General features: G+C 41.9%; 1 protein-coding gene across 1 annotated transcript in view; it reads right to left on the bottom strand.

Moving 5' to 3' along the window:
- acsl3a (acyl-CoA synthetase long chain family member 3a) overlaps nt 1–15,890 on the bottom strand; it is a gene marked incomplete at both ends in the record, with an annotated part of 39,391 nt that overhangs the window by 18,198 nt on the left and 5,303 nt on the right. Inside the window, 5 exons of the mRNA XM_079245906.1 lie at nt 2,651–2,722; nt 3,264–3,387; nt 3,867–4,017; nt 7,407–7,545; nt 7,658–7,767. Coding sequence (XP_079102032.1) covers nt 2,651–2,722; nt 3,264–3,387; nt 3,867–4,017; nt 7,407–7,545; nt 7,658–7,767 — 596 coding nt within the window. The remainder of the gene's footprint in view (nt 1–2,650; nt 2,723–3,263; nt 3,388–3,866; nt 4,018–7,406; nt 7,546–7,657; nt 7,768–15,890) is intronic.

Here is a 15,890-nt window from a genome sequence, read left to right as displayed (position 1 = left end):
GCTTAACATACAGCGGCTTAGTCTTAATCTGGTGTAACACTGTAACTGGGATCTGAAAGGAGGTGGAACTTCAGCTGACGTTGGAGTTCATTTCCTTTCTCTAGAATGAACGAGTGAAGCCGTGAAGAGGAACACACCCCCCTGATGAGACAGAGGACTCAGTTAAATGGGTGAAAGGCCACAAACAGAAACCAGTAAAAAAAAAAAGCAGCTGGTTCTGGTCGGTGTGTACGTGTGTGTATGAAGCTACAGCACTGAGACAGGAAGTGGATGCAGCATCATCCGGCCGCCGTATCACAGCAAATAGAGAGAGAGTGTGTGTGTGTGTGTGTGTGTGTGTGTGTGTGTGTGTGTGTGTTGGGGAGAACCACATGGGGCTTTCTCACGTTCTGTTTACAGCTGTGAACGCTTCCAGAGACAGGGGGCCCTCTGGCCTTTACACCACCACCACTGGGAAAGGAGGGGGGGGGGGGGGGGGGGGGGGTCTCTTGGTGACATGTGACTGTGCAGACAATGTAGCAGCTCAGATGCTGGTAAACTCTGAGAAATGCACCGCAGAGCACGCGAAACATTAACACCAAACATCAGTTCAGAAAGTCATTCCTGCAGAAAGTTGCTTCTCCTTGAAGGTTTTTCAAGACGTAACTAATAAAGTAAATATTCCTCATTGATCAGGTTCCATTAGCAGCTGACAGAGCAGCTCTGCAGGAGGGAGTCTCTAAATCTGAACGCAGGTTGAGATCCAGGCTGTTTTCTGTTCATGTTATGTGTGTTTACTGAAGACAAATCTGCAGCTCTGCTCTGTGAAGACATGCATCATCATCATCATCATCGTCATCCTGAAAATGAGCTCAGCATCACCAAACCTCTTTCTGATTGAAGAAATCAGAAGAAAGTGTCCAAAATGTCAAAGTTCATCCTTTTTCCAGCCTTCCCATTGGACAGATCTAGATAACAACATGTGTCCTTTTCCACACTCTGAGCTGAATTTCCTTCTTAAAGGATTTTTATATCGACTAATCAGCAGTTGCAGCATCTCATTAAACTCTGCAGGAAGTTATTCTGCAGACTTATTTACATATCTATGTAACTTATGCAGCGTTTCCACCATCTTTTCTTCTGCTGCACCTAAATATATAAAGTAAACACAATTAGAGAATTATTTGGTATGTTTAATAAATGCAAAACATTGGCTGATTATTGAAACAATGTCAATCATTTATCTATTTATTTATTTATTTATTTAATTATTTATTTATTTTTTTGCCCAGACACTGCTGGGATCGGCTCCAGCTTCCCCGCGACCCTTCACCGGATTAAGCGGTTGGGATAATGAATGAATGAATGAATGAATAATTATTTATTCATCTCAAATAAAACAGAAGTATGAACATCTTCCAAAAAGGCAATAACATATATTTCAGTTTTTTCTTTTTTAATCAGTAAAACTACTAAAATAATGTAAAAATAACGTCAAGCAGGATTATGTTGGTTTCTCTACGTTTACAACAAAAGAGATGTAGCAGAATCTCTTTATTTTTTGAATAGCATTGTAATAATGTTAGTCCAGTCAATATGAACATTAACTATGTTGGTATTGTCACTCGTAATGCTGTTCAACTCCTATCCCAGGAATGTCCTGAACTTGTGTTGTGGTGAAACCAATGTAAGTAAACAGAAAAAATATATAAATTAATTAATTAAGAGAAATGAAGGAGGGAAGGAGAGGGAGGAAGAAAAAAAAGAAAGATAATAACAATGATAATGAGTAAACTAAATTTATTCTCATAGAGCTCTTTACATCTTTGCCTTTTTTACATAATTCTGACATGATCAATAATTACTGATTCTGACATCCCTAGTTGTGTAATTTCTGTGTTTTTCATCTGTACATTATGAAATTAAGGGGCAGACATCATAAGATTGCTCTTCTTTCTGCTCCTTTTCATTCAAGCCATATTTAATTGACAGTCTTATTTTGTATTTATTTTTATGTTGTTCTGAATGAAATAAATAAAAATGAAATGAAACTGTACATTGGCAGGAGTGTGGAGAGGTGTAAAAGTCTGTCTTGTCTTGTTTTGTTTGTATCTGAAATGTTGTTGTTTTGCATATAATCTGTTTAATTGTTGATTATATTGTACTGTTACATGTTTTATGTTTTTGGACCCCCTCGAAAACGAGATGGTACATCTGAAGAGGCTTTCCATAAAATAAAAAAATAATAAATAGATTGAGACGGGGTGGGCAGAGTCTCCCTGCTGCAACACACTTGACTCAAATCAGAGGGTCATTTAAAAACTTGTGTAGTTTGACTGCAAGCTCTGCATAAATCTGTAGATTAAGTCTGATAAGTTTCTATCTGTGTTGCTACAGGGAAACTTAACATATGCAGGGCTGCGGCCCTCCAGACCGGAGCTGCCCACCCCTGGTCTGAGAGCATGTCATGGTCTCATGATGCTGATGGTTTAGACAGATTCAGCAGATCCAGACCTGCTGAAATCAGAAACTGAAAGACTGAGAGGAGAAAAGCTTCTCAATGCTGGATGCTGAGTGTGTGTGTGTGTGTGTGTGTGTGTGTGTGTGTGTGTGTGTGTGTGTGTGTGTGTGTGTGTGTGTGTGTGTGTGTGTGTGTGTGTGTGAAACTTACGGGAACAGCTGCCATCAGGGTGGGCTGCAGGACGCTGACGTCTCCTCGGCTGCCTTTCTTTATCTTGGTTGACTTTACAAAGAAGAAAAAAAATCATTTGTTTTATTTCCAGCCAAAAAGTCTGTCTGCTGTTATTTTAAGATTTTTTCTCTCAAAGTGAGAAAGAAACACTGAAAAGAAGCTTTAACATGCTAGTTTGGAGGGTTTTCTCCTAATGACACACTAGAAACGAGTGTTTCATATCTTCTTTTCATGCGTTTCTCACTTGTCTAATGTCTTCATAGTTTTTTATTCCAGGAACTGTTCCCAATTTTAATGATCAGACTGCACCGGCAGATCATTTCACTTGATTATAGTAAAAACTTTTACCATTTAAGTCATTGTTACTCATTATTAATGGCTCATTTTTGCAGTGTGTGTGTCTGGATTGGCTGAATCAGACATCTTTACACCAGGAGGAAATAGACTGAAAACCTGCAGGTGAAGCATCCAATTAACATTCCCTAAATGTCTAAATCCACAGAGCAAAGTCATCCTCCATCATGGGACACCGTGACAAGCTCAGAGGATAAGCACCTTTGAGTGTGAACATTTCAGGTGTGTGTTTATTTACCTGGTCAGAAAGAGTGTGAGGTGAGGAATATCCGATCCTGCAGCCATGAGAAATGCAAACAAGCTCTGCACTCAGCTCCAGCACATGGGCCAGAGGTAGGTACCCGATGTAGGTGTCCTCCTGACTGCAAACACACACCTCTGATCACTCTAACAGGAGTGTGTGTAAAACTGCACATGAAAATAAACGTTTATTTAGTTCAACCGGAAGAATCTGATAGAGGAGGACAGGAATGATCATAAAATGACATTTCAGTGTGTTTACAACGAAGGAGGCAGACATGATGAGATTAATGAAAACCAGAGATTTTCTGAGAAGTCTGATAGAAATCAGAACAGCTTCCATCCATCTGACTCCAGCTCCATCCTCCCAGATCTCAACTCTGCTCAGACTCAACTCCCCCCTGGTTTTCTCTCCAGTCTCCAGAGAGAAGCAGCATGTAAACAGCTGGATGAAGAAATGGATTTCCTCCACTCACAAACTATTCTCAGAAGTAAGCAAATAATTCACATTCCAACACGCTTCACAGTTTACAGACAATCCACTGTTCCTTTTGCCTGGCAAACATTCAGACCAGATTCATCATTTATCCAGCAGTTTTACCACATATCCCCGATCTTCTCTGCCACCCCCGCGATGGTGGCGATGATGTTGCTATGGGAGATGATGACGCCCTTTGGGATGCCTGTGGAGCCGCTGGTGTACATGATGACAGCGATGTCGGAGGGCAGCGGCTGAGTACGCTCACGTGTTGCTGTGGTGAGAACACATGAGTGCATCAGAAATTTCTCTTATGATCACATGACAGTGTGTGTGTGTGTGTGATATGTGTGTGTGTGTTATCTGAAGTTCATATGTGTTTATGGATCTTTTAAGTTGTTCAACCACGTGACTGTAATGCTGCAGCTGGTAATTAAAGCTGTAAAAGATCTGTGAAGCTGAGCAGCCTCAGGGTTCCACGTCCGTTTGCATCAGCAGAAACGTTTAGAAACCTTTTAGCTGCTAAAAGGAGGACGCATGAAAAGTCCTACCCGAGTCCCGTCTACATAAAACCAGCAGACGCTACTTTCCAGTCACAACTAGACGAGGCAGGATGGAGCGTGCGCTCCCGGAGCTGACGTCATGTGAAGCATGTAGACATGAATCTACCCCATATCCCAGTGCTCCGTCCTCCCTTCCTTATCCTGCCTCGTTCTTCATTTATCTGCAAATAAAACCATCAGCTCCTCATGTTTTGGGTCAGTTGGTTCAACGTGGAGGGACTGGGAGGAGTGGGGGGGGGGGGGGGGGGGTGTCTTCCTCATCCATCCACTAACAGCACGTTTGTTGTATCAACTTAATTCGTCACAGATGTTAGAACTTCCTCATTCACATGACCTAGTAGGCCTCCTTCCAGTCCAGTGAGCACCATGCATATAGGAACACCCCCTCCTCCCCCCCTGATGAGCACTTCATGGACCGTCGGAGTTTCTGCTACTTTAAAACCTCTAAAATTAAACCAAAGTAAGGGAGTTTAAAGGCTATGAATTAGACTTGGAGTGATTCTTTTCAAATTGTGATGAGAGGGTGTCTACAGCTGCCTTTAAGACAGATGGACTCATTGTCAACACTTAGAGAGCACAGACCTCCGCCAAGCCACCAGTCTTCCCAACGACTGTGGGAATTATGGAGTTAACAGCTCTAATCAAATCAAACCAAATCAAAGATACTTTATTTATCCCCGAGGGGAAATTAAAGGTTCAAGTCAGCTCGTCCAAGGTCAGACATACAGACATTTACATTTGACAAGTTTACAGAACGAACTGATACTTCGGCCCTGCAGCCAGTTTTTTAACCGGCGCTGCCTTAAAATGCGGAAAAGATGACATGAGGAAGGATGGGTGGGGGTTGGAAGATAATAGAAGTATCTCTACACTTCACCTAAAGGGGGAAGGATAAAGATGCAACAAAACAGCAAAATGATCCCTCTTTCCTCACAGTAAAAATTCCTGGATCCAGGCGCTGATCTGGATCATTCCCACAATCTAATCATGTCTTTATATCAGTCATTCATTTGTCATCCTAACCACTTAGTCCGATGAAGGGTCGCGGGGAAGCTGGAGCCTATCCCAGCAGTCTTTGGGCAAAAGGCAGGGTACACCCTGGACAGCTTGCCAGTCCATCGCAGGGCCACACAGACCCAAACAACCACTCACACAGACTCCTATGGCCAATTTATAGGAACCAATCAACCTCACATGCATGTCTTTGGATGGTGGGAGGAAGCCAGAGTACCTGGAGATAACCCACGCATACACAGAAAGAACATGCAAACTCCACACAGAAAGACCACTATCCAAACCGCACCCCAGCCGAGGATCGAACCAGCAACCTTCTTACTGTGAGTGCTAGCCACTATGCCACCATGCAGCACTGTCTTTATTTCATTTCTGTGGTTCCCCTTAAAGTTTCATCAAAATCCATCCACAACGTTTTGAGTTTTATTACAAACAGCCACATGATGCCCTGTGCCTTGGCGGAGGCAACAAAACATGCAGAACCTTAATTCATAGAGAGCTGGGCGCTGTTTAAAACATAACATGATGATTTGTGAATTTAATCTGTCATTCCTGTCAGGACATTAAGAAGCTTTGGTCCAGAGAAGACGGTGGTGCTTCTGGATCCTGTTCACATGTCTTTTTCTCTGCACGATGGAGCTTTAACCTGCGTTTGTGGCTCTCAGAGTGAACTGTGTTCACAGACAGGTGATTTCTACAAGTCTTCCTGAGTCCACTCAGTGATTTCCAGTAGAATCATGCCTGATTTTAATGCAAAAGATCCCTAGCATGCAGTTTTGACCTACCTCCATGCACACAAATTCCTACTGAATCTTTTATTAATATCAAACACTGTTGATGGTTGGATCTTCAAAGTCTTCACAATTTTATGTTGTGGAACATTTTTCTGAAATTGTTAAACGATTTTGGACACAACTTGTTTCAGATTAGTGAACCTTTACTCATGAAAGGCTCTGCCTCTCTGAAATGCTCTCTCCAGTCATGTTACTGATCTGCTGCAAATGAATCTAAGGCTCCGTTCAGACTGCAGGGCTCGCTGCTCATATCGGATGTTTTTGTGAAATCCGAATTTTTTGAAAGTCCGTTCACATTTCCGATCAAACGTGACTTGTATGTGATCTCCTGGATGAACCTCATGCGCACCAGAAGCGTCCCGTAGAAGACACGGCGACGTGCAGTGAGCGTGCGTGTGACGTCTATGTGTTTGCAGAGGTAAACATGGACGGCAGCAGAGCATTTGCTATTTTAAATGTTTGGTCCAACCGTAAAAGTTAAATAGAATTTAAAAGTTTTGTCCAATCGTTGCCACAACATTGTGAATGGGTTCGTTTTAAGGAGACGTTTACGAAAGAGGAAAGTAAACGTTTTGGTCAAGACTTTTTGTGGAGCTGCAGCAGCAACAACTGTAGAGAGAAATGTTTGGGTACGGAGTCGCCGTCAGGATTGGTGGGAGAGTGATGTGAGAGCATTTAACGATGAAGAGTTCATAAACAACAAACACAGAATAATGACGTTTGTCGCGTGTCAATGACGCGTCTGTCGGATTAATGCGACCTGACCGTTCAGACTGAAGCCGCATGGCAAAAGATCAGATACATATCAGGTTTAGGACCACATATCCAAGCAGACTGGGTCGCATTTGAAAATATCAGATCTGTGTCGTTCAGACTGTTAAGAAAAGATCGGTTACATGTCGCATCGGGGCTCAAACACCGGGTTTAAGTCGCTTCAGCCTGTAGTGTGAACGTAGCCTAATTAGCTGTCGAATGCTGCTCCAGTTGTTCTTGGTTTGTGCCTTTTACTTTTCTAGCCTTTTGTTGCCGCCATTAAACTGTTAAGAGGTGTTACTGCCAGTTTAATTGTGAGCTAATTATATCCATTAAATAGTAAAACATGACAATCAGAATCATAAGAAAACGACAGAGAAGACAGGTTGAAGGAGGAGTCTGAGGAAATCAGCTGCAGACAGATTCAAGTCTCCATCCTTAAGAAGACAACATGCATGTGTGAACAGCTGAAACATAGCTCCAAAATTCAGTTTTTAAATGGGTTTCATAAATAAAAACCTTAAGTTTTACCATCTTACCGTTCTCAGGTCTGGCTCCCAGCCTCCGAACAGCTGCCATGTTGTGGATACTGATGCCGCGTGGAGAATTGGGCCACGTGGATGGCGACTTGTCAACCACGATGATATGCTGCAGCCTTGGAACTTCAGGTAGGATAGCCTGACAGGTACATATTCACACAGACCAGCAGTTATTAGCATATCGCGGTGAGGCGCTCATCCTCTCCTCAGCTCTGCCACCGAGCCATGAAAATGTTTGTGTTGGTGCTGACCTTTAGTCTGGACTCCAGGAGCTCCTTGCTGGTGATAATGTGAGTGACCTGGGTCTCATTCAGCCCATGAGCAATGGCTGGACCTCCCAGTGTGGCGTACAGGGTGACCACTGAAACATCAGGATCACGCAGTGAATGAGAAACATACAGTGACAAATGGTTGATGTGTGTGGCGCGGAGGTTCATCAGAGCAGCTCGAAGTCCCAGCAGAGCTTAATCACACTCTAGGTTTTGATATTCAGGAGTGCAGAACAAGGCCGGTCTGTGCTCCTGATTTAATTCCAGCTCCACACACTTCATCTAAAATATGCATGTCTTCTTCAGGATTCAGGTTTTCTTGGATTACAGAAAAACCCAGAATTCAAACATCAAATTTACTGGAAAGTAGAAGAAAATCAAAGAGAACCATGTCCTCCATAATGTTAGCTACAGCGGCGGTCCAGGCGGTCAATCGCTTCAACAATAATAATAATACATTTTATTTAAAAGCATTTCGTGAAATTCAAGGACGCTTTACAACCAGACAGGTTAAAAAAATAAAAACAATATATAAAATCTGCAGATGTAAAAGAAACAGAGTACAGTGTAGCTGGGCTCGAAGGGAGTAGCAGCTTTAAACGGATGAGCCTTGAGTCTAGATTTAAGGATGGGACGAGAGGCGATATTGCTGATGTCGGGTGGTAAAGAGTTCCAGAGTTTGGAAAGTTAAAAACTTTGCTGAGGCAGGCAGAGGATGCAGTGAGGTGGATGGAGGATCAGATGGAGGAGGCTGGGTCCTGATAATTTAATGAAAATCATTCCATAACTTTTTAAGTTATCTTGAACCCAAACAAACAAACAGATAAAGCCGGTAAAAACATAACCTTGGCGGAGGTAATTATGCTACCATGTAAAACTCATCCATATCATATTTTTCCATAAACACCTCATAGGAGTTAAATTTATAATGTGCATTTAGTAGATTATTAACGGTGTTAAAATGATTTATAAACCAGTTATGTAGAAAAGTGTTTTGTTTGTGTGTAATATATACTTGTTGTTCCACAGAAAACAGTTATGTGTGGAAACTACATTGACTCTGCAGCAAAACTCGAAAGTGGAGACCCATCCAATATGCTGGTTCACTCTCCAGCATACAATGAGGGGTCTAGGTATATATGATGTCTACTGGTGATGTGATGGGATGACGGGTTATGATACAAACAGCAGAGTTATGAACCAGGTGGAGCTTGGGGAGGTAATTCCCAAAGAGAAGGGTGTTGCAATAATCAATGCATGAGGCGCCAGGACTTTGGACAAGGATGGAGGCAGTGTGGACCATAAGTGTCATGGTTTCTGATCTGCAGTGAGGGAGCTGCACACTCCCTCAGCCTGATTAATTATTGAGCTCACCTGTGCTGCTCATTATATAAACACCTGCTCCAGACCTGCTCAGTGTGAGATTGTCTGTCTTTGTGCAACTTTCGAGCCTTGTTAATGTGACCTGTTTCTAAGAAGATTACCTGGTTTGACCCTGCATGTCCCCAACTACTGCCTCTGCTTCTTCCTTCTGGTATGAGAATTGACCTCCTGTTGCCGAACCTTGCCTGTTCCTGACCCTGCCTCTAGTCTCTGCTCTTTGGATTCCTTCCCTCTTCTGAGACCTGTGTATGACCCTGGACTGACTTTGGAACCTGAGTATTGAATATTGTGAAAAGAGTTCCCTTGTCTGGAGGACTAAGCAGAAATCCTTTTTGGCTGAGTATTGGGTTCTATTTCTATAACGTAACAATAAGGGTGGGGTTTGTTGATATTGTGAAGGTGAAAGGATGACAACTAGACTCTAGATTCTTTCATGTGAGTGTGATTCATGTGAAAAAGCTTTCACCCACATATCATCGTTGTCTCCTGTTTTCACATTGTAGGACAGAAAACCTGCATTCACTTTTTAAAAACAGACGGGTCACTAGGGGTGGGAAAATCGAATCGAAAAATCGAAAATCGGGATTTTTTTTTTTGCTTCACATTTTTAAATCAATTTTTTGTTAAATAATTTTTTTTTTTCAAATATAATCCACAAAATTTTGGTCATTTTTATTGTTTTTATTGATCTTTTAACTTGTCATCTTGGGCATTATCGCAGCAGAATGATGGTCTGGCTACTGTGTTGTTTTTCCCAATTGAAATGAAGAAACATGACGAGCAAAAAAACAAGTTTTTGCTTTTAATCTACAAAAATTAGCAATATAAAAGAATTGTGAGAATCGCAATTTAACTCGAATCGGCACCCAAAAAATCGGAATCGAATTGGGACAAAAGCATATCGCCACAGCCCTACTGGTCACTAAGTTTTATAAACATCATATAATTTCTGACAAACAACCACTCGTGCTCCTAGGCAGAATTCAGAGACAGCAGTTCACCCAGGAAGCATGTTTTTGTGGAGTATGGAAGGAATCCCAAGTCCTCAGAGCGAATCCACACAGGGACACCATGGAAAGTCCACACAGAAACCACTGGACAGTTTTGTGGCTTTGTGGTTCCTGTAGAGGAACAGCAGGGAGGAAGAAATCCTCTTTTGGATTGAATGTACTCTCATGATCAGAAAAGTCAAACCAAGTCTGATTACTCTAACTTACTAGAGGACGTCTAAGACAAGTCTCTAGCAGGAAAACCTTCTACGGCTCTTTGTGAGGTTTTCTTTGCTTTAATTGTCAGTTTATTTGTTTTAGTGGACAGTGAGGAGTGTGTGTAACGTTTTACTGAATATTATCTGCAGACAAACAAAGTCCTTATTTATACTGTTGCATTAAAAATGGCAACTTTTAGGGTGTGGTTGCACAGTGGTGGTTAGCCAGCACCACAATCCCTGCAAGGAGGTCCCGGGTTTGAACCTCGGCTCAGGCCGTGCTACGCAGAGTTTGCATGTGTGAATTACTCTCTGGGTAGTCTGGCTTTCTCCCACAGTCCAAAAGATAAGCTTTTGTGTGACTGGTTCTCTCTCTGAGATGGTTCTGTGATGATCTGGGTTTATCAGGTATCTTGGCGAAAGCTGCTGGGGCAAACTGCTGGCCCTACGTGCCTCCAGTGAAATGAGGATCTAAGACGGATGGAGGATTTAGGGCAGGTTTCTGACATCTCCTAAAAAAAACTGAAAACAAGATGAAAGTTGCAGGAAATCTAATCTAAGTTAGCTTTGCTTAAGTGTGATATTTGGAATTCATACAGTTATAGATTATAGGAATGTGACAAAAACATGAGCGTATCACTGTCTGCGTTAAAGCTTCTGCTACTTCAAGCAAACAACACAGTCTTGCTTTATGTGAGGGTCTGGGGGAATCAGAAAACCAGTCAGTATCTATGTGACCACCATTTGCCTCACACAGTGCAATACATCTCCTTCGCATGGAGTTGATCAGGTTGCCGACTGTGAACTGTTGGTCCCGTCCTCTTCAATGGCAGCACAAAGTTGCTGGACATTGGCAGGAACTGGAACACGCTGTCATGTACACCAATCCAGAGCATCCAAAACATCCTCAGTGGATCATGTGTCCTGTGAGTATGCTGGCCATGCAAGAACTGTGATGTTTTCTGCTTCCAGTACAGAACCTTGCAACATGGGGCGTTATCATGCTGCAACATGAGGCGTTTGTTGTGGATGAACGGCACAACACCGGGCCTCAGGATCTCGTCACAGTACCTCTGTGCCTTCAAAATACCATCAATAAAATGCACCTGGGTTCCTTGTCCATAACAAACACACGCTGTCTGCCATCTGCCTTGAACAGTGTAAACCGGGATACATCTCTCCAACGTGCTAGTTGCCATCAAATGTGAACATTTGCCCACTTAAGCCAGATAGGACGACAAACTGCAGTCAGGTAGAGACCCTGATGAGTATGGTGAAGATGCAGACGAGCTCTCCTGAGGTGGTTTACAACAGCTTGTGCAGAAACTCTTTGGTTATTCAAACGGATTGCCTTAGCAGCCGTCTGTGTTGGAGGTGAACATGCTGGATGTGGAGGTCCTGGGCTGGTGTGGTTACAAGTGGTCGCTTGGATGTATTACAAAATTGTCTGAAACGTCTTTAGAGATGGCTTATGGTTGAAAAATGAACATTCAGTTCATGGGCAACAGCTCTGGTGGACATTCCTGCAGCTGGCCTGCCAACTGCACGCCCCCTCAGACCCCCCTCTTCTCTCACCAAATGTGGGACAAAGACTGAAAATGTGGGACAATGTGAGATTCCACTCTGCCATGACAAAGTTTTAAAAAAAGTAAACTTTCTAGTCTGCTCTTTGGTAATAAAATTACTAACCAAACATAACAAATCTATTATTATAAAGCCTCCCTCTGAGTAACGCGTTTTTTGTGCCGTTCCACGTCATATTTTCTGCCGTGTGACACGGAAAAATGACTTTGACAAACTCTCTCACAGTCTCCTCAAACTGGTTTAACCCAGGAACAAATGCTTTCTCAGTCTTTGTGATAAAAACACTTTCTTTTCTTCTTCACTGCAGTCGCATCCCTGTCCTCCATGATCAATCCGTGTATTCATTTATTTATTTTTCTTAGTGGGTGCACCGGTGCATCCTAGATGTGCATTAAGTCCCGCCTCCTAGCTTGATTGACATGAGTGTAACTCAAATCAGCAGGCGGTGTGATGTGACATCCGTGAAATATTTTGTCACACACAATTAGTAAAAGCCAGTTTTGTTTTGTTTGTTTTTTTCCTTCACAGAAGTGAAAACTGGTCATAACGATGCAGGACAGCATCCCATTTTGTGTGATGTGTGAAAAGTAATAGAACTGCGGGACAATCCCGCACAAAGCGTGACATCTGGCCACCCTACTTGTGTGATAAAACTGCATGTTTTATTTATTTATTTATTTTTTCTGAATATTTTTATTATTATGATAATTATTTTATTTATGTATTTTATTATTTTATTAAAATAAAATAAAACTGCATGTTTTAGAGCAACCTTTTATTGTTGCCAGCCTAAGAGGCACCTGTGTAATAATCATGCTGTCTAATCAGCATCTTGATGCCTGTGAGGTGGAATGGATTATCTCAGCAGAGGAGAAATGCTCACTAACACAGATTTAGACAGATTCATGAATAATAATTGCAGGAAATGTTCTGTGTTTGTAGAAGAAGTTTTAGATCTTTAAGAAGTGGAAGAAGATAAATGGGAACAGTTTATATTTTTGTTTGGTGTATAATTAATTCATTTAAAGTTTGTTATTTTAGACAGAAAATCAAGGGCTTGTGAGAGGCTGATAACACTGTATATGTCTGAAGATAAAGTTTGTTTCTGCAGCTGTTAAAAGACATTTAGAAACTGGCTTCAGATCTGCTGTAACTTCTGCAGATAAGGAACAGAGGAAGAAGTGAACACCTCCTCCGCAGGGGTTTATGGGACCGGGCTTTGTGACATCACAGTCCTGCGTCATGGAGCACTCTGTGTGTGTGTGTGTGTGTGTGTGCCTGCGGGCCATGACACCTCCAGCCGTGAGATCTAAACAGCAGATTGGACCCCACATTAACACACAACACACTTCAGAGCAGGAACCCCAGACTATGATGTGTTAACATGGTCACTCTGGACAACCTCCATCTCACAGATATCACGCAGTCTTCTCCAAAATACAAAAGCAAATCTCCATTTTCACATACAGTCAATGTACAGAGGATACACACATGCATAAACACACACACACACACACACACAGGGTGTTTGAGTTCACTGGGGGCTTTTGGCTGACTCCTTGATACTTTTGTCAACATCAGATACTCACGTATACTCTCTCACCCCTCTTCTGACGCCATCAGCCCTCTCCCGCCTCGTCCCCTTCTTCCCCTCTGTTTCTCTTTCCAGACTTTAACTTCTCCCCCCTCACTAAGTGTCCACAGCCCCGGGTGTTTCCACAGGCTTGTGTTTGTGTTCGCAGGGGAAGAGATGCTTCAGAAAGATGCTTTCTTGGCTCCTGCCGATGTCGTATTTTTAAAAATGTGACAGCTGAATGGACACTGAAACCCAGCACAAAGGCGGAAAGGAGGACGTCAGAGCTGCTGTGGATGTTTGGGATAAACCGAAAGGAACTGCTAGTGCAGCTCAAAATGGACGAAATGATTTATTTAATCTAAAATGGTTTATTTCACCTGACACAATGCAAAATATCCCACGCATTTCCTGTTCCACAGGAAGCAGTTTTATCGCACATCGTCCCGCTGTGCATGCGCAAAATAAAATGTGAGGTTTGTTTCCACCGCAGGGAGGCACATCGGGGACAGAAAGCATGGAGAAGGAAAACTGGGACACTTATGTAAGATGAAAGCAGGGACAGACTGACCTTCCAGCCGTCTCTCAGCTGGGCCCTTACAACCCTTGTGCTCTTACAACCATTAACATGCACACACACACACACACACACGCAGAGATGACCATCAATAAGCTGCATTCAGACAGAACTGGAAGCTGGTCAGTGGGAACCGGAAGAAAACGGGAAACTGAGATGATTTCAGATCAGGCGAAATGTCAACACGACGTGCAGGACTGAGAAAATCCAAAAGTAGTCGTTTTAACGATCAGTGATAAATAAAAGTGAAATCAAGCCATATATGGGCGAATTTCATCCATCCATCCATTCATCCATCCATCCGTCCTTCAGTCGGTCTGTCCAACCATCCATCTGTCTCTCTGTCCGTCAGTCCACCCACCCACCCATCCATCCACCTACCCATCCATCCATCCGTTCGTCCATCCATCCGTTCGTCCATCCATCCGTTCGTCCATCCATCCATCCATCCGTCCATCCATCCATCCATCCATCCATCCATCCATCCATCCAGTAGTTGTAAATAATTCCCATGCATGTAGTTGGAAAATCAAACTTTGCCAACCTGTGAAAGAGTGTGTGAATGTATGTAAAGAAAGGATTTGTGTGAGTGTAAGTGATTTGTAGAGTTGTAAATGCTTTTGTAAACATCTGTATGCAGGTGTAAATAAATAAAAAAAACTGCATGCAAAAGAAGCTGCAGTTCTGACCCCTGTCTTTACACCCAAAACTGACTGGATGGTGACAAATCGAACTGTCCAATAAGAGAGATGTCCTCTGTACTTTTGCTGGTTTTTAAATGAGAGTAGATTGTAAAGACAAAGTTATAGTGTGACTGCTTTCAGCTTCAAGCTGGGCTATAATTTATTTTACAATGGGAAAATGAAATAATCATGAAATTGTCTAACCATAATTCGGCTTTTTTGTTTTTGATCATTTCATCATACAGTACTTGAAAACTTTCCTTATTGGTTTACCTACATAGTACTACTTCTTTGTACATGAAAAATAAATGACTTTATATTTGATTAATAGTATTTTTTCTTGTTCCTGGGATTATCAGTCTGGGGATATGTCAGTGATTGGCAAACACAATGACTTGAACTAAATTACTTTTTAAAAGGTTATTTAAAAAATAAATAAGTCAAACACACTCTATCCTTTTTGCCCTAAAATGGATCATATAAATAAATTACATTCAAAAACATGTCCAACATGAAGCACAAATATGACATTTTGTTATTTACTTTTCTAACTCAGAAACTCTTAAATATATATTTTTAAATTAGAAAACCAAATAAAACAGCAGCGAAGTAAATGTGATTAACTTTCACCGAGACTTTGTAACATCAGGTACCAGAAATTTTCTTTTTCTGCAAAGTATTTGTAATTATCTGCAAATTATTTACAACCAGAAAATCTATACGACTTTATAATGAACCATTGTTTTTTTTATTTTTTAAATGCCTGTCCAGCTTCATTGCAAGCAGAATGATGAAGCAGCTGCTGTGTTGTGCAGAACAAGAGCCAAGAGCCGCTTTATGAATACATCACTCTTCTTGATATTTAACTATTTTTAAATTAGTCTATCATTGAATTTACACATTAACGTTGGATCTGATAAGAAAATTTGAGACAAAAGCAGCGAGAGAGTAGGTAGGGGAGAAATGGAGAGTGAAAAGAAGAAAAGGGAAACAAAGCAATAACAGATAGAAAGCAACAGTATCGGCTCTTCAGTCTAAACAGAAAAACCAGACAACCAGCTGCTACATGTGTGAGGAAACAAAAACCAGCCTCGAGTCTGGAGCTCAGGCTGAACATGTATTCAGTCGTTCATTTTCCACTCTTCTTAGTCAAATTAAGGGTCGTGGAGAAGTTGTCGCCTGTCCCAGCAATCATCAGGCGAGAGGTG

Source organism: Telmatherina bonti (genome assembly GCF_933228915.1).
Source record: "Telmatherina bonti genome assembly, chromosome: 9".
NCBI classification, from domain to species: Eukaryota; Metazoa; Chordata; class Actinopteri; order Atheriniformes; family Telmatherinidae; genus Telmatherina; species Telmatherina bonti.
This window is presented reverse-complemented; position numbering and strand designations above follow the sequence as displayed.